The sequence below is a fragment of the Chelonoidis abingdonii genome, chromosome 15, assembly GCF_003597395.2.
Source record: "Chelonoidis abingdonii isolate Lonesome George chromosome 15, CheloAbing_2.0, whole genome shotgun sequence".
Classification (NCBI taxonomy): domain Eukaryota; kingdom Metazoa; phylum Chordata; order Testudines; family Testudinidae; genus Chelonoidis; species Chelonoidis abingdonii.
In genome coordinates, this window is record NC_133783.1 from 51,801,977 (window position 1) to 51,820,781 (window position 18,805).

The window sequence follows — 18,805 nt, forward strand, 5'->3', positions numbered from 1 at the left end:
ATAATCCAGCTCCATTAAATGCATTCTGCTGACTTAAATTCCCCCTGCAGTTTGAATTGGTAGAGTATTCTTCACTCCCTCCCCTGAAGTGCTGTGTAGAGTTGCTGTGTGCTGTGAGAATAGTTGCTGTGTTTCACCCCAGAGGTAGGTACATTTCAGCATGGCTGAATTAATTGATCTAGGTATCAATTTAAGTTTGCATAGTGCTTTGGGATCGTTTGGGATGGAAGGTGCTATGTAAATGTGAAAAAAATGATGCATTAAGTCCCAGTTCCAAGTAGGGTTCAGAGATGGAATATAGCCCACACGCCTAGCTATTATTAGGCTGATGATGCATCCATTATGGTCAGATAGCTGTAAATTGTAATTACAGGATTTGATGCTTAGAATCTATGCTGATGGATGCCCTGGAAGTACCAATGGTCCATCAAGTCAGAATCATGCTTCTGAGAATGGCCAATACCTGATGCTTCAGTGGGGAAACAAACCTCTCCTCTCCTGCCCTCCCCATTTCTGCTCCCCCATAAAACACACAGCAACTGGTGCAGTACTGTACTGGAGAGGGTAAGAATTTCTTCCCATGCAGTGATCAAATCCCATGCATCAGGACATAAGGTGGTTACCTTATTTGAGACTTCATAACTATAGAGGCTATTGCTGGTCATATAGTTATCCAGTCTTTTTAGAAATCAATTCACAATATTTATCTTTGTGTTTGTATTTATTTATGTAGACTAATTTCCGGTTGTGCTTATCAGAATCTCAGCCATTAAAACCACAAATTCTAAACAGCATGTCAAAATGACCATAAAAATGACAGACCTCCTAAAGAAGAAAAGAAAAGAAAAGAAACCTTCCCAGCCCCAAATCAGGCTCAGTGACCTTCTGTGAAAGTTAATTCCACCATGCAAAATGTTTCTTTTTATTTGTTCACGAGGGAGAGAAATGGCAAAGGGCAAAGATCCTTCCTTCACCCCTTTATTTTTCTATAACGTAGTTTTCTCTATTGATAAAGCCTCAAGAAAAAGTAATGTTCCACAGTCTTGTGTACGCTTTTTGCTCTGGACTAAGGACATATATTTTAGCTGAAGTAGATTTCTTGACATGGTTCAACTCATTAGATTTTTAACAGTGATGCTAAGTGTACAAGAAAAAGATTTTGATTTTTGTTACCAGTTTCTACACACATTCGGATATGCTCTCTCTGCATTATTCACAATACCTACAACTGAGTCTGTAACTTAGGCAACCTGGCGCGATATTGAGTAATGTAGTCACTGCCTTGACATTCAAAAAGATGTTTGTATCTAGCAAATGCTATTTTTATGTGGGCATTTTGGTTGCTTCAAAGATAATCAGGAAAACTTGCTTGTATGTCATATTTTCCTTGCAATGCCAGATTTTTGTGACATGCATCTGACAAAGTGGGTATTCACCCACTAAAGCTCATGCTCCAATATGTCTGTTAGTCTATAAGGTGCCACAGGACTCTTTGCTGCTTTTACAGATTTTTGTTTGTTATTTAAATATATAATTGTAAAGCCACAGATCAGTTGCAGTTAAAGTGTATTTAATTGTATGTGACGTTTTTAGCTTGTCAGGAAATCATAACATTAAATGAAAGTTGTTTTGTTTCCTATTTCCTATGCTGATTAATAACAGTTCAATTTTTGAGCCAGACTCTAAATATATAATTAAAGCAGACTAAAAGCCAGATGTTCTCCTCTGCTGCATGAGTGGAGCAGAGGAAAGGGGGAGGGAAGCAGCAGCTCTGTGTCATAGGTCCTGTCTACACTATGCAGTTAAATCGATTTAAACAGCTTTAAATCGATTTAACGCTGCACCCGTCCACACTACACCACCCTGTAAATCGATTTAAAGGGCTCTTTAAATCGATTTCTGTACTCCATCAAAACCACAGGAGTTACCCTAAAATCGATTTTACTACATCGGAATTATGGTAGTGTGGACGGAAATCGAAGTTACTAGCCTCCGGGAGGTATCCCACAGAGCACCACTGACCACTCTGGTCAGCAGTCAGAACTCCGATGCACTGGCCAGGTAACAGGAAAAGCCCCGCGGACTTTTGAATTCTATTTCTTGTTTTGGCCAGGTGTGGGAGCTCTGATCAGCACAGGGTGACCACGCAGGGCTCAACAGCACAGGTAACAATGGAGTCTCTGAGAAAAGAAAAAGAGCTCCAGCATGGACCACATCGCTCTCATTACCCACAGCAGCCAGGAGCTTTTTGAGAGCACAGAATTAAACTCCCAGCCCCCAAGCCACCTATCCAGACAGTGAAGCACATGGAAGAACCTCTGGTGAGTGTACATTTGTAAGTATCATCAAAGCCACGCTTTGGGTCGGGGAGGGAAAGGCTGGCGCTGGGCTTCTCTGGCGGCAGGGAATCTTCCTAGCTACCAGCCACGCTTTGCGTGGGGGGGGGGGGAGGGAAGGCTGGCGCTGGGCTTCTCTGGCGAGCAGGGAATCTTCCAGCTACCAGCCACGGCTTGGGTGGGGGGAGGAAGGAGGAAGATGAATAACAACTAGCTTACGGGATAGCAGCCATGCGCTGGGAGGAGTGGAAAGCCCGGGAGGTTGGGGTTCCTGGTTCCTCTAAAGGAACAAGGCGATCATAGGTCACTGTATATAAACCCTGGAGAAGTCAAACTATACAGCCTTACCATGGCTGCATGGAAGCTGAATTATGATGCCAGGACCGGGTCCTGTGTCTGCAGTGTGCTCACGAGGACACAGGCACTCAGTATAAAAGATGCAAATTTGACCTCCTGTAGTGAAATCACATGTGCTATGTAAGAGTGCATAGTTTTTCACTGTGAAAGAGTACAATCTTGTTCTGTAAAATGTATCTTTTTCACATACTTCTCTCCGGCTGTCTTCCCTCCCCATGCAGCCTGCGCACTTTTCTGTACTACCCTCACCCCATCAGGAAGGCTAGCTAAAGGCGGAGAGAAATGAGACTCGAGATGAACAGTTTTCAGAAATCTATGGGAGTAAGCCACAGTGACAGAGCTGATCAGGAATGATTGGATAGCAAGTCTAGGCTAAATACAGGCAAGGAATGCCAGTGCACGGCCGAGGAATAGGAGAGATGCTCAGATGAGAGATGCGGCAGGAAAGAAGGAGGTGGCGACAGGAAGACAGCAGGAAGATCAGAGGTGATAGGCAGGAAGATCAGCGGAGGCGTGATGAACGCGGAGCTGCTGCGTGATCAAACTGAGATCCCTCAGGCGCATGGTGGAAGTTCAGGAACAGCAGCGGGGTTACCAGAGTGTTACTGCAACCCATGTTTAACCACCTCAAAGCTCCCCACATCCATATCTACCTCCCAGACGTGTTAGAACGCGCTGGGGGACGGATTCTGCCACCAGCCCACCTCCACCACCACTGGACAGCCCAACCAAAAGGCTGACATTAAGCTGAAATGTGCTTAATGGGCTTTTTCTTTTTCCGATCCTCCTCCCAAACTACACCATGCAGGATACCTAGATAATTCTGTGGCTGCTCTCTTTTATAATTACTTTTTAATCAAGAATACATCCAAAGGGGGGAGGGTTGTGTTTTCTTACAGGAATGACTTTTAAGAAGATTCATGATTTTTAAGCAATACCACAATGACTTTTAATACAGAATTAAATGATTTTTGAAACATATACTGACTTATTTCCTTCAGCAAGCTGTAAGTAAAGGGGGAGGGTGGTTGCTTAGGGAGTCATAGAGGCGATTGTCTCATCAAGGGAACAAACACAGCAGTCACACCGTACCCTGGCCCCACGCTGAACAACTACTTTCAAGGCTTCCTCTGATGCGCACCGCCCTCCTGGTGTGCGCTTCTAATCGCCCCTGGTTTCTGGCTGCTCGTAGTCTCAGCGCCAGTGATTTGCCTCAGCCTCCCACCCCGCCAGAAAAGGTCTCCCCTTACTCTCACACAGATTGTGAGTTCACACAGCAAGCAGCAATAGCCAATGGGGGACATTTCTTTTGGTCGGAGGTCTGAGCGGAGTAAGTATTGATCGGAAGCGACCCTTTAAACGGCAAATGCACACTCTCCCACCATTCCTGCACTTGCCTCAGCCTGTAGTTAAACAGCTCCTGACACTGTCCAAGCTGCCTGTGTATGGCTCTCATGAGCCATGGCATCAAGGCGGTAGGCGTGGGTCACCAGCAGATAACGACAGGCATCTCAACATTCGCCAACTGTATTTCTGCGTGCTGGGAAGTAATTTCCCTGCCTGCATGCCGTTTCAAAGAGAGTTGTGTTTCCTGAGGATGCTGAAGCGTTCATGAACTCCTCCTGCCATCCCACTCGGTGCTCTGTGAAACGCTTGGATCCCTCGTGAAGGGTCCACGTGCTTGCAGGGAGCACCATTGTCCGAAAAGTCACCCCTTGCGGTTCAACGACTCGGTGCCCTGGTCTCTGGGCCAAGACTAGGATATGGCGTTCCATCTATGCTCCCTCCTCCACAGTCTAGGGAATCCCAATTGCAAGCAAAGCAACATCCACCTATTCACCTGCACGTTTCCCAGAGGTCACAAATCGTGTCGTAGCAGCAGCCGCTTAACGAGCTTTTGGCTGATGTGATGCAACAGCAGCCCCACAGTTACGATTTTCCCAACCTCCCCAACCTTGATTCCTGATAGCCTCGGAACCCCGTGTATGCTGCCTGGAAATGCAAGCTATCCGCAGATAGGCCTAATTCGCCATCCCTTCTCCACTCGTCGAGGCGCTCGTCTCTCTCACGCTCTTGTATGGCGAGTTCAGGGCGAGGGAAAGCACGTCACAAAGTCTCCAAAGAATGCTCTTTACGCATGCGTAAGGTTTGCAGCCACTGGGATCGATATCCCACACCTCTGCAAAACTCACCTGCAGTCCAACAGATCTGTGCTCTGTTTCCCGTGCCCAAAATGCCGGCGTTCAGATGTGGTAGAAAGCTGCTACCCCCTACATTACCAGCAGTAGGCTCGCCCATTAAAATGCTGCGCGTCCCCGCTATGGGTAAGTGGAGATTCAGTCCTCCATGTCGTCATCGCTCTCGTAGGTGCTGCTGTCGTATGCTGCCTCCTCTCCTCCTCATCCCCCTCTTTGCCTATTTCACAGCCCACGTTCATGGCCTCAGCTAGAGCAGCACGATCATGCGGCGAGTTGTTTAACAACTTGCCCCACGCATTAGGTTACTGACTTCTGCAGCCACAGGGTCCATCCGGTTGCTCAGCGGGTCCATGCTCTGCTGTGCTCGTGGCTTTGGCCCTCCTTCTTCACCCAGGAAAAAAAGTGACGCGAATGGTTGGCTCTTGCCTTTCCACAAAGGGAGGGTGAGGCTGTACCCACACCCCCGCCCGGGCCACAACATGTTTTTCTGCCCCCCATCACCGGCCACTGGGCTCTCAACCAGGAAGTTGGGCACCTTTCTAAATGGGATAGCTGTGGAACAGCTACCCACAGTGCACCGCTCCTGAAATCGACGCTAGCCTTGGACCATGGACACACACAATCGATTTAAGGATCCTAGTGTGGACGCACTAAATCGATTTTATAAAATCGGTTTCATAAAATCGGTTTAAACAAATTCGAATTAATCAGGTAGTGTAGACAAGGGCATAGTGTCCTCGCCTCCCTGGGAGATCCTTATGTGAACCTGGAGCAGTTGCGGCTTCTGCAAGAGTGTCTGCTGATAGTTAGTATAAGTATTAGGGTGAGACACTCTTTAGCTCCAATTCTTTGTGCAGGAGAGAATACTACATGCTTCCTTCCCTCTCTTCTTCCTGCCAGTGCAGGAAGCTCCTTTTTATGGTTGACTTGCAAAGGAGGAGGCGGCAGGGTTGGGAGCAGTAACTGCACTACATTCTCCCCTAGCCACACAGTGGATTTTTAGGCTGAAGTCTGTCTTTCTAGGTACTTATAAAGGGATCATCAATATAATATCTGTCAGATGCACATGTTTATTGTAAATCTGTAAATCTTCTGCCACAGCTCCTCCTTCACAGAGGGGACAGTGCATAGCCACAGGGCTCAGAGCTAATGGCATGAAGGATCCTGTGACAATCGTGCTACAGGGGAGGTATGGAAGACAAGACCTGGCAGCAGAAAGGAGGAGCAGGCATGCTGCATAGGTGTCCTGCCATATGTGCAGTTTTAAGGATGCTCTGTCTTCTGGGATTTCACAAGGACCCTGCCTTCTCTGAGGGGCAGCTTTAATGGGAGGATTCAGTAGAAACTCTGGATGGAATTCTTGAAAGCATTCAGTCATTGACATGAAGTCAATAGGAGAAGAGATGAGCCAATGGTTAAAGTGTTTATACAAATCCCACTCTCTAAACCCAAGGTCCAGGGACCTGTTTCTGCCTTGCCTTGCATCTTGTGTGGTCATTTAACCAGCACCAAGTCACTGTAATTGCTGCACAATCAGAATTGGTAACATTAACACCCGCTTTGGATTTACTGTCTATGGGTGTGAATAACCACACAGGACACAAGGTACTGGAGGATCAGGCTAATGGAGTTTCAGGAGAACTTTTTCTTCTACTAAAAGTTTTATTTGTCGTAGTAGGAAATTAGCCCTCATTTTATTTTCTTGCTTCTAATGGACTCATCCAACGTTGACAACTCAGGATTTTAGCATGAAGCATGAAATATTTGATGCTTTTCTTGAATCCCTAGCTCATGGAGTCATGTGATTATTTGAGTTTCTTGGCTTATTTTTATATTTTCCTAATGAAACTTTCTAGCCCTTATGGCTCTGTGGAGAAGAGTTTGAAGATGTCTCAAGTGCATCCTAAAGGCCTGCAAGCCAGAAAGCAAATAAGTTATTTTTTTTTTAAATCTCATGGTTTTTGAACATTCAGGACTGGCAATACTGTTTGTCACAGAAAATGCAAAGCCAAATACCCCATGCATCTTTTGCAAATGATGTTTGCCCTTGCTCCAACTCCTTATTGCGGTCGTGGTGTTTTTCTGTGCACAAAGGCCAGCCCATGCTATAAGCAGCACGCTCCAGTTGCCAACCACTCAGCCATGTGCAGGGTGTTTGGTTGTAGAACTAGCCTCATGACGCTGTCAGCTTCGTTTGCGCACCGAAAGGGATAGCAATGACAACGAAATACACATTCAAAGCTAGGCTGGCTCCCTCCCTTGAGCTTCTCCGTCCCTTAGCAGCCCCCCCAGCGAATCTGTCAGTCGCAGCCTGGGCTATCCTGTTTGAGGGAGAAGCGGAGGGTGAGCGCACGCTCGCAAGGGAGGGGCTCTGCAGCAATCTGAGCAGCCGTAGCCCAGCAGCCCGCAGGAAAGCACAGGGGTCAAACGCTGAGCCGTCCCTCTGGCTCCCTGCACCATCGGTGGGAAGGCGCTACGAGGGTGGGGGAGGGAGCGAAGCCTCGTCTGGGCTCCAGCCTGCTGAGGAGGCAGCAGCAGCCGGGGATGGCTCAGGCTGCAGAGTGAGGGGCGCCCCGCGTGAAGCTGCAGGACGGAGAGGGGCGAGAGGCGGCTCCAGCCATGGCCGAGACGGAGGGCGGCACCGCAGGTAGGAGGAACCGCGTTCCCTATCCCTGCAGCTGGGAAGCCCCTGCCGGCCGGGCACGGAGCAGCCGCTCCGCAATGCAGGAAACCTCCCCGGGAATGCGCATGGGGCTGCGGCTCACCTCAGCCTCTGCAGCAAGGGGCTGGGCACGAGTGTGGCTCCGGGGCAGCCGTGTCCCGTCAGGGGGTGCGCTGCATGCAGAGGGCTCCCTGCCGCAGAAGGACACCGGCGGCGGGAGGCAGCACCCGCGCTGCGCGGAGCAGAAGTGGCTCTGTGCAGAGCTGGCGCTAGCCCCGACCGCCCTTGTCTGATGTATCGCCCCGGGCCAGGCCCGCCCGCCCTGCCACAGCTCGGACGCCGGCTGGGGGCGCGGCGCTCGGGCGTAGCTGGATCGAGCCCTCCGCGTGGCTTAGCGCAGAAGTCCCCGGGACGGTGCGGGGCAGGGCTGCGCGGGCGCGGGGCAGGCTCAAGCCAGTGCAGCTCTGCTGAGTCTGGGGAGCGCTCCGCTCCTGGCATGGGGAGGGGATACTCGCTTGGGGCTGGGCTGATGCTCAGATTCGGTCGCGCAATGCAGCCGAGCAGTTTCTCCCGGGCCGGCTCGCTCTCCTGGGCGGGGTGGCCAGGCATTTCCCGAGCCAGCTGCAGTCCTGCTCTGGCACCGAAGAGAGGAGTTTTAGCCTGACATGACACCTGGAAGGGTCGCTTCTGCTCATCCAGTGCTGTCTGGGAGGGGAATCAGTGCAGCAGGCCGGGAGTAAAAAAATAAATAGATGGAGCCTATAGCTCATAGAACTGGGAGGGACCCCAAAAGGTCATTGAATCCAGCCCCCTGCTGTCACTAGCAGGACCAAGTACTGATTTTGTCCCAGATCCATAAGTGGCCCCCTCAAGGATTGAACTCACAACTCTGGGTTTAGCAGGCCAATGCTCAAACCAGTGAGCTAGGGTGACCAAGTGTCCCAATTTGATAGAGAGAGTCCTGATTTTTGGGTATTTTTCTTATATAGACTCCTATTACCTCCCACCCCATCCCGATTTTTCACACTTGCTGTCTGGTCGCCCTAGATGGGAGGGGGCTGATGGTGGGAGCCAGGTGACAAAACAATGCAGAGGAACATGATGCCTCTGCTCACCCATCTCCTCTCCGTCCCCGGGCTGCCCCATGGAGCCACCCTACATACAGCTGGGTGGGGCGCAGCTGGGTCAGTAGCGATCAGACCCCCAACAAAGCTGCCAATGCAGCAGCTGTTTCCCAAAGGCTAGTACAGTACCCAGCTAGCCCAGGACTCTCTCCCCGTGTCTCCCACTGGCCAGTCTCCTCTCCCAGGATAGGATCAGACTCTAGGCAAGGGCACACTTTGTAATTCAAGTCAGGTGCTGCTGTGATTGAAATAAAGGGAAGCGGCATCTTAGACTAATAGAGAGGCAGGCCTGTCAGTGCATCAATCTGCCCTGGGGTTTGTGATAAAGAATCATCTTTCCCCCCGCCCCTCTTTGGATCACATCATATCTTCAGCATCCTGGAGCAGCCAGATAGCTCTGAATCTAAGGAGTCTCAGAGATGGGATAAAACCAGAGGCAGTTTTGCACAACCTTGAACATAGGGTTTTGACTTTGTAAAATCAAAAGTAGGAGTTGTTCTGGGTCTCCTTTTATCCAGCTCAGGAGGATTCTAATAAAAAAAGAAGAAAGAAAGAAAGAAAAAAAAAGGGTCCATTTGTAATTACAGTGCATAGGAATAAAACAGTGATTTTTTGGGGGCAGGAACTACAACTGTGTATGCATATGTCTGTGAAGGGTGCCAGCACAGTATGGGTATTACCAGAATGCAAATAATAATTATAGGGGAATAAAATATAGCCAGTGTGATGTACTTACTTCCTGCCATGTGGGTGCTGCAGAGGTTTGAAAACATTGCAACTTTGAATCCCAGTCTCTGCACAAATGAAATTCTAGATGATGATGTAGAGAGAAATAAAGGGCTAGGTTTATATGAGATTAGCATGTGGTTTAGAGGAGTATATTTCTGAATAAAATAGTTCAGCTGCAATGCATCTTAAATGGGAATGTCCGAGAACATCCATTTTGAAAACTCTAGAACAAAACATTGTTTGAAAAACTAGTTGAATCTTAAAGATATGTGCTTTGCTCTTTTATTGCTTTGCTTGCCAAGAGTTGCTGGGAACTCCAATACTCTCCTTCCCCTCATGTAAATTATTATTTTTTTAAATAAAGGTTGTAATGATTTGTCTGTCTGGCTTGATGAAGTTAACTATAATGCTGTTATAGCAGACAGCTGACAAAAGGAAGAGTAGAAAGCAGATTCACTCATCTGTTAGATGACAGTATATTACATATTTTTACACATAATTAGTTGCAAATCTGGTGTATTGCAATGTTTAAATTAAATGTTCCGAGGTAGAACCTGAGCAGGAAGGATTCTATCATAAGAAGGAATATGATGTAGCAAAGTCATGATTTGTCATACCAGGAATACTTACATCTTTTGTAGTCTATGGAACACTGACACAGTTGGAGAAAAAGGAATCTGAAGGAAAAAGTACTGCTGAATGAGAGTACGTATATTGGTAGTATTAGGGCTGCAAAAATTTATAGCAGTGTGGTGTGCTGCAAAAATGACACACACCTATGTAAAATAGCAAAATGCTGTATGCGCCAGCTGTTAATCATTTTTATGGCTACAAGTAGCACAGCATTGCAGTATTTGCAGTTTGGCCAGCATGAGCGTGACTAATTTTATTCATAGAAACTGTTGTGTTAAAGCTTTAAAAATACTGTCTTAAAGAAATATAAACCATTGGCTCATATTTGAATGACACCAGTTTAGCAGATGTTTGTTTTTTGTTTAGTTTGTTTTGTTTTTTTAAAAAAAAACAGTACACAGTGTGATAAGCTTTTAACCTGAATGTCTAGCACATTTTAGCCCCTGAACCAGACCCTGCTAGGGCGACATTTTGCTTCTCCATGGATGCAGTTTCCCTAAAGCCTATGAGGCCCCAGAGGATCTGTCCTACACTGGGTTTAAGGAAGATAGGTCCTGTCAAACTAACTTAATTTTTTTTGATGGGCTTACAAGTTTGATTGATAAAGGTAATAGTGTTGATGTTACATATTTAGACTTTTTGAAGTATTTGACATAGTACAACATTTTGATTAAAAAACTAGAATGATACAAAATTAACAAGGCCCTCATTAAATGGATTAAAAACTGTCTAGCTGACAGGTCTCAATATGTAATTGTAAATGTGGAATCATCATCAAGCAGGTATGTTTCTAATGGGGTCCCTCAGTGATCGTTTCTTGGCCGTACCCTATTAAATGTTTTTTTATAATGACCTGGAAGAGAATATAAAATCACCACTAATAAAGTTTGCAGATGGCACAAAGATTAGAGAGAAGTAAGTAATGAAGAGGACAAGTCACTATTACAGAGCAATCAGAATCGCTTGGTAAGGTGGGCATGAGCAAACTACATGCATTTGGTTACACTAAATATAAATGTATACATCTAGGAATAAAGAAGGTAAGCCATGCTTACGGGATGGGGGACTCTATCCTGGGAATCAGTGACTCTGAAAATCATTTGGGGGTTGTGATGGATAGTCAGGTGAACGAGCTCCCAGTGTGACACTAGCCGGAAGGGCTAATGGTACCCTTGAATGAATAAACAAGGGAAACATAAATAGGAGTAGAGGTTATTTTACTTAAATATTTGGCACTGGTGTGATCACTGCTGGAATACTGGGTCCAGTTCTGGTGTTCACAGTTCAAGAAGAAGGTGTCATCCCACCTCTGCCACCATGTCGTAGCTTCCTACTCAGATTTGAACCTTAGCGTTCATAACCTGAGAAGCTAGCATGAACCCTTCTAAGCTTAATTACCAGCTCAGATTTGATCTCGCTGTCACCATCCAAAAATTACAGGGTTTTGGCTCCCTCTGGTCTCCCCAAAACCTTCCCTGGAGGGACCCCAAGACTCAGAGACTGAGTCTCACAACAAAGGGAAATAACCCACTTCCCTTCCCCCTCTCTCTCCCACCCAGATTTCTTCTAGGGCTAACCTGAGAGTATTGATGCAGTCTCTTTAATCTATAAGAAGCATTTCTCTTATTCCACAAAGAGATGACCCAAATAAACAGAAATGATTCTCTCTCTTCCCCTCCACCATTCCCTGTGCTACAGAGCTTACCTCCGTAGATCTAACACAAAGAGAATTCCCCTCCTTCGTTCCTTAGCTAAACTAAACAAGTCTTAAAAGAAAGCTTTATATAAAAAAAAGAACAGAGAATATTTTATTCTTCTATTAAGATGACAATAATACAGGTCAATTGCTTAAAGAAAAATGATAAACACCTTATTCAAAAAGAGATACAATTTAAACATTCCAGCAAACTACACACATGTAAATACAAAACAAAACATATAAAAGCCTATTGTTTTGCTACCTTTGTACTCACAACTTTGAAACTGAAGATTAGAAGCTTGAAGATAGAAAGAAGCCTCCCATAGCCGAGAGACAGACAAAAGACTCAGACCCAACATTCCCTCCCTGAGTTTTGAAAAAAATCCAGTTTCCTGATTGGTCCTCTGGTCAGGTGCTTGGTTCTCTTTGTTAACCCTTTACAGGTAAAAGAAACATTAACCCTTAGCTATCTATTTATGACAGAAGGTTTGGAGAAGAGCAACAAGAATGATGAAAGGATTTGAAAACATGCCTTATAGTGATAGACTCAAGGAGCTCAACCTATTTATCTTAAAGAGAAGGTTAAGGGATGACTTGATCACAGCCTATAAGTACCTTCATGGGGAATAAATAGTTGATAATGGGCTCTTCATGGGCAATTTTAAAATCAAGATTGGATTTTTTTTTTCCAGATATGCTGTCGTTCAAAAGAATTTCGGTGGGGAAATTCTGTGGCCTGTTATGCAGGAGGTCAGACTAGATGATCACAATGGTCCCTTCTGGCTTTGGAATCTATGAACACAGGGGCATACTCAGGTGGCATAGAGCTGATGTAAGAGCTACTATTCCCCACTCTCTGAGCCAGTGTAACTGAGGTGTAGGGATACCTTAGCCACAGTCGCTATCACCAGGAGCTGGCGTGACCTCTTTGGGACATGGACAGTCACTGCATGTTAGAGCAGCCTTTATGCTGCTCAGTTTTACGCAGGAGGACAGGACTGTCACCTCAGGTGCATCAAATCTGGCCCCATAACTAAAAGGTGGCATTTGAATCCATTCAGTTCTCTGACAACGTCTTTTTTATTGAAATTAGGGTAATACATTTTAGAAGATTTTAATGAAATACATCACCCCATCATTTTCTGTCAAATGCTTGTTTTGCATGATCAGAGATTTCCTCAGCTGTGACTTGCCAAAGTCAGCTTCTCCTCATTGTTTTGGGCATGTTGGTGTCAACTTTCATTCCTATTATGGGCTTCATCTCTCCTGCTGCATTAGGTTCAGGCTTCTGGTTCTTTCCTTCAAAGCTGTGCACAACTTCTGTCCTGGCCACATGCCAGATTTTGTCTCCAGTTCCCTATTCCAGGGGTTCTCAACCTTTTTCTTTCTGAGGCCCCTCTCAACATGCTATAAAAACTCCACAGCCTGCCTGTGCCACAACAACTCTTTCTCTGCATATCCTGTAGATTCAAAGCCAGGGTTGGCCTTAGGGGGTAGCAAGCAGGGCAGTTGCCTGAGGTCCCTGCCACGGGAGGCCCCGCAAAGCAAAGTTGCTTGAGCTTCGATTTCAGCCCAAGGCGATGGGGCCTGGGTTTTGGCTTCATCCCTGGACCCCAGTGAGTCTGACGCTGGCCCTGCTCTCTGGCTTATTTTGGCTGACCCACTGAAACCTGCTCGCGGCCCCCCAGTGAGCCCCAGACCCCTGGTTAAGAACCACTGCCCTGTGCCATACCAAACCTCTCTCACAACCACTCCCTTTGTATCCTTCCCACTTTTTTTCTCATCTTGCATGGTGTTCCCTACTTTCTTAATGTGCACCAAAGAACCCCCCTCTGGTCATTCAAATCCACCCTTAAAACGTAGTTTTTCGGCAAAGGCTTGCAGAGTGACCCATGAATGGTTCCAGCACTTCCTTACTATCACGCTGGTATCCCATCCACCTTCATTACATGTGTCTGGACTCTTCTCACACAGTATGGGCTAAACTCGTCACTGACATTACTCTGACTTCAGTGGAGGAACTCCAGGCAGGAAATCAGCCCTGTAGGTGGGATTTCGAAAAATGGTGTTAGCATAACTCTTAACAGTGGGAGTTTTACCCTTGACTTCAGTGAGAGGTAGTGTTGGTCTCCTATTATTAAGTGTTTTTGAAAATCTCTCACTGTCTGTACTAGATTGTATGCTCTGTAGAACAGGAGCCATGAATATTTGTGTGTTTACACTTGTGGTAAACGTCTGTCTCAGATCTGGACTTAGAGTTCAACATCTGAGTGTTTACTGGGAACCTCCCCCAAGCTTATACCCAGCTTGGATCTTACTTCGCTGCCACCAGATAAGATTTAGGCTCTTATCAGCCTGGGTTCCCCAAATTCCTTGGGGGGAACCCCCTCTCTGGCCTCCCCCACTTTCCCTGGGAGGACCCCCAAGACCCAGACCCCTGGGTCTCCCTATCTCAAACGGGAAAACAAGTTCCTCCCCCTTGTCTCCTCGTTATCTGCTCCCCCCGCTTCCCTCCCTGGGTGAGCCTGGGCGATGCAGTACTTAACTCCTTGAAGGCAAAACTAAGAGGGAAATCACCCTCCCCCTGAGGCGATGCCTTCAAATCTAGTAAAGCTAATATAAAGAGATTTTCTACTCCCCTTTCCTGTAGCCTCACCAGAGAAAAACCAAAAACCTCAACCAGGTTTTAAAAAGAAAACTTTATATAAAAAAGAAAGAAAATACAGAACAATAATACTGCATTAAGAAACTCAATACAGGCTCTTGCTTATAAGAAAATATGAATAAACCGTCTGATTTAAAAGATAGCCCAATTAAACCAGTCCAGCACAGTACAACACACATGTAAATACAACACAAAGCATATCACAGCCTATTTGCCTTGTTGCCTTTGTACTCACACTTTGTAGGAGAATGTTAGAAAGAAATAGGAGTTAGCAGGAAAGCTGTTTCCTCCATAGCCGGGAGAAACAAAAGACCCAGAGTACACAATTCCCGCCCCTGACTTTTAAAAAATTCAGTTCTCTGATTGGTCCTCTGGTCAGGTGTTTGGTTCCCTTTGTTCACCCTTTACAGGTAAAAGAAAATTAACCCTTACCTTACCTATCTACTTATGACAACACTGTGCTAAGGTCACTCTTGGTCTCAGTAAATAATTATTGAAAGCATGAATAGAAGAAAGGAGTTTCATGCAAGTGCACTGTTTCTAGATTAGGAGAGGAAAGATCTTAACTCATTGACATACTGTTCTGTAAACTCTTAGCAAATTTTGTGAGGAAACTGATGGGCTATATTCCTTTTTTTTTTTTTTAATGTCAGTTTAATTTGACAATTGCCACAAGTTTGCAGGTAAGTATCTCTTTGTTAAATGCTAAGTTTTGACCTATTTGTCTCTTCATAATTATTTTATTTACTCATTTATTAGGCATTTGTATAGCATTCATCAGCTTTCCATCTAACAGCTTCATTTAAGTGTTTGAAGCACTAGGAAAGAATCGAGGTGACTGACTGACACTCAGGTCTGTTCAGCTTGAATTCACCAACAGGAAAGAGGATGGAGTGTCATGCAGAACTAATAGGAGACAGTTCTAAAGCTCTTAAATATACAGGCCCTGATCCTGGAGTGCACTATGCTGCCACTTTGCACAAACACACTGGTGCACCCTAAATAATGAGGATATGGCCCTTGGAGGAGAGGTGTCACCATCGCATAGGGGAAATCTGAAGTGGTATTGGGCCTCTGTAGCATTCCTGTGGCTGGCGTCTCTGTGTCCTGGTGACTACCAGCCATCATAAGTGCTCCTGGGAGCCTTCGTTCTGCTCTACACTGTGTCAGGGCAGCCTCAGGGAGGAGGATACAGTGGGTACCATTGAGTCTGTGCCTCAGATGTGCCGAGCACGCCTCTGCTGTAGCTGAGGATCAGACCCACAGAGTCTGTTCCTATCAGCTGTGCTCATAGGAACACATTTTACTCAGTCCCACTGAAATGAGCTGGAGTAGTCACCCAATTAAGATTTATGCTCAAGAGCAAAGTCAATGAGTAGATCAGACTCTTACTTTGGTTAATAAGGAATGATATTATGTGTCTTAATGACAAGATATGAATGCTGATAAATATGTGCATTTGCTATGGTGATGAGTGGTATAGTAATGCACGTATGTAAGACAGAGAAAATAAATGGAAGCTTTTCATTATACCACAAGGTATTTTTAAAACAGAGAATGCAGTGTTTTAAAAGTAGGATTGCCACAGTGAACTGGTAGTGGTGGACACATAGATACTGTAACAGGAAATTCCTCCCAAGTCAGGTTCAGAGGGTTTTTAAAAAATGTTATCACATAACCGAAAAGTAAAATGCAGTCAGTCTAAAAATAGAATGCACTAAAATACTCTTTACAAAATGAATCTAAAGGACAGGAGAGAGAGCTCTCAGCACAGAGTGCCTTTGTTCTCGTCTCCTGAGTAGCACTATTTAGGACTGCATAAGGGTGGGTCAAGGACGTACGAGAATTGCCTTTGGAAGTTGCTGGGTCCGATTTTCCACAGCCTTGCACCCTGTGTACCATTTGGGTCTGGCAGTGTGTTACATTAGCCACTTCACACTCACTGGCCCAGATCCTTGGCTTCGTTATGGCTGATTTACACTGCTGTGGTGTCACTGCAGCTTTAAAGCCAGTTAACTGAGATTATAACTTTGAGCAACCTTGAGGCTGTGATAAATTACACCAGGGTCTAGACTGACTCTCTGCAGCTCCAGTATCCCACAGCCACAAAAGTGGCTGTCCCTCCCCTAGCTCTCACCCCTGTGCCCCCATGCCCCCGGCATTGAGCACAACTTGGTCACTGCAGAGGACTTGACACTTTGCACAGGTGAAAATGACTGTATATAGCATGTAAGAAAGTGAAGAATTGGGACCAAAGCCAGGAAGACAGCTTCATTTGCCCTTTAGAGCCACTGTGACAGCTCAGATCTCTGGGTTTGGGGCCAGAATCTGATTTCCAGACTACACAAAGCAGAGTTTACCCAAGACTACTGGAAATTCCCTACTCACAGCTATAGTTAAAAGAGAATCCTTAACAGTAACACTCCACATGTTAAGGGTGAACTCTGTTCCTTTTCTCCCTTCCATTGTTGCCTACACACATTATTTTTTCCAGCAGCAATTCTCCAAAGACCCAGGAGCCAAGGTCCACAGACTCTAAAGCAGTGCTGGGTGACCTGCAGGCCTCATACAGCCCATCATAGTAATCGGATTGCGGGCCCCGAGACATCTTGCTGACATTGACCATCCACAGGCACGGCCCCCTGCAGCTCTCAGTGGCTGTGGTTTACCGTTTCTGGCCAATGGGACCTGCAGGCTTCAGGTTGCCCACCACTGCTCTAAAGGATTGTTCTGTATATCTTGCTGAACTTTTAAGTGATTTTAAAATTGCTAGAAGGACCTTTAAAAGGTTTGGGGTTCAGATAAGCACCCAGAACGATACATGCTTAACTGACCATGTGGATGCCATCATACCATCCATGAAAACCCATATTCCTCCATCCCCAAATCTCCCTCAATGAACTGCCCTACCTGCAGTTGCCTTTTTGGAAGAGGAAACCTAGAGGCCTACTGTTTATTACCTTTCAGTGAAGGATCAGTGTGGGGAAATCTATACCATGCCCCATGCCCCACAGCATCTTCTGGGAGCATCGCCTACATTCTCTCACCTTCTGGGGGTTTAGATCATCTATTCCACACTCCTACTTTCTCTGCTGGGGTTTGGACACCACTCACCCACACCCTCTCTCCACTGGAAGATGGGGATGTATAGAGCATGTCATTCACCTACTCTCTCCCCATTGGGAGGATCTCCAGTTCCTTGTACCATCCAGTGTTCCCTATGCTGCCCTCTTTTTCATGGCCTTATGTCACGTGATGCCAGGTATTGGCATCCTTTATCTTGGGAGCGGGTGGAGAATTTGACCTATCCCTGTTCGCTGTAGGGACTGGGCTGGTTGTGTGTAACACCAAGTATGATAACTTAAATATCACAATTTCTTTAAAATGTTCTTGATGTCCTATACGATTGGGTTAGGTGGGAAATGTATTCCTGGTCTATCTGCTAACTGTTTGATCTGTTGGATTTCATCTTAGCTGTCTCCACTCTTAAAGATTTAAATAGCTGTGGTTGTACCAGACAGACTGGCAATTAGCCCCATTTCCCTATGCCAAATAGATCTAACAAATCTAACACTTCTTTCTTAAGTTTCCATGGATACCTTCGAAGAGTGCACACACTGTAATCAACACAGTAGGGAGTACAGTTTACAAAAGCTTCCAGTATTGTCCTCATGGAACTGTTACGTTCAAGAAATAGCTCTTTGTAATAGCGCTCCCATCTAGTCAGCTCTGTTCCCCTTATGTTTTTAGGCTTATCAACTTCTTTGCATCTCCCAACTGTAGAGATGTAACTTTCATCTGCTTAGTTGATAACTTTTGCCTGATTCAAAACTTGTTGCCTAATATAGCTAAGGCACTTGGATATTACAGTGATGGCACAATAGAGGAACTACATAGGCATGTTTGGGCCTTGTCTACATTACTGCTTAAGTCGATTATAAGCTACGTTGCTCAGGAGTATGAAAAAGCCACCCCCCTGAGTGACATAACTTACATTGACTTGATGTGGTGTCTACACTGTGCTATGACGGCAGGAGATGCTCTCCTGCCAACATAGCTTCCGCCTCTCATTGAGGTGGATTAATTATGTCAACTGGAGAATGTGCTCCCGTCAACATAGTGCATCTTCATCCTATGTGCTAAACTGACACCACTGCATCAATTGCAGCAGCACCAATTTAGCGTATAGTGAAGACAAGTCCTTGGTTTGTAGTATGCAACTGCTTGGAGTTGCAACAATTTCATGGAGTAGTCTTCCCTGTGTCTTAAGGGTCTGCTGTCTTCTGCCGCTGCATCATGCTTTCAAATGTAGTTTCTTTTCTTCTGAGATCTACAATTATTAATACCACTTGTTACCAAAAAATCCATTTGCTGAAACATTTTCAGTATCATAAACAGGCAA

At 45.8% G+C, this 18,805-nt stretch overlaps 1 protein-coding gene across 1 annotated transcript in view; it reads left to right on the top strand.

The window, feature by feature from the left end:
• Window positions 1–7,147: 7,147 nt before the first annotated feature.
• The window catches only part of HSPA12A (heat shock protein family A (Hsp70) member 12A), an 85,103-nt gene continuing 73,445 nt past the window's right edge, over window positions 7,148–18,805 (top strand). The window contains exon 1 of the mRNA XM_032762998.1: window positions 7,148–7,538. Coding sequence (XP_032618889.1) covers window positions 7,511–7,538 — 28 coding nt within the window. The 5' untranslated portion in view covers window positions 7,148–7,510. The remainder of the gene's footprint in view (window positions 7,539–18,805) is intronic.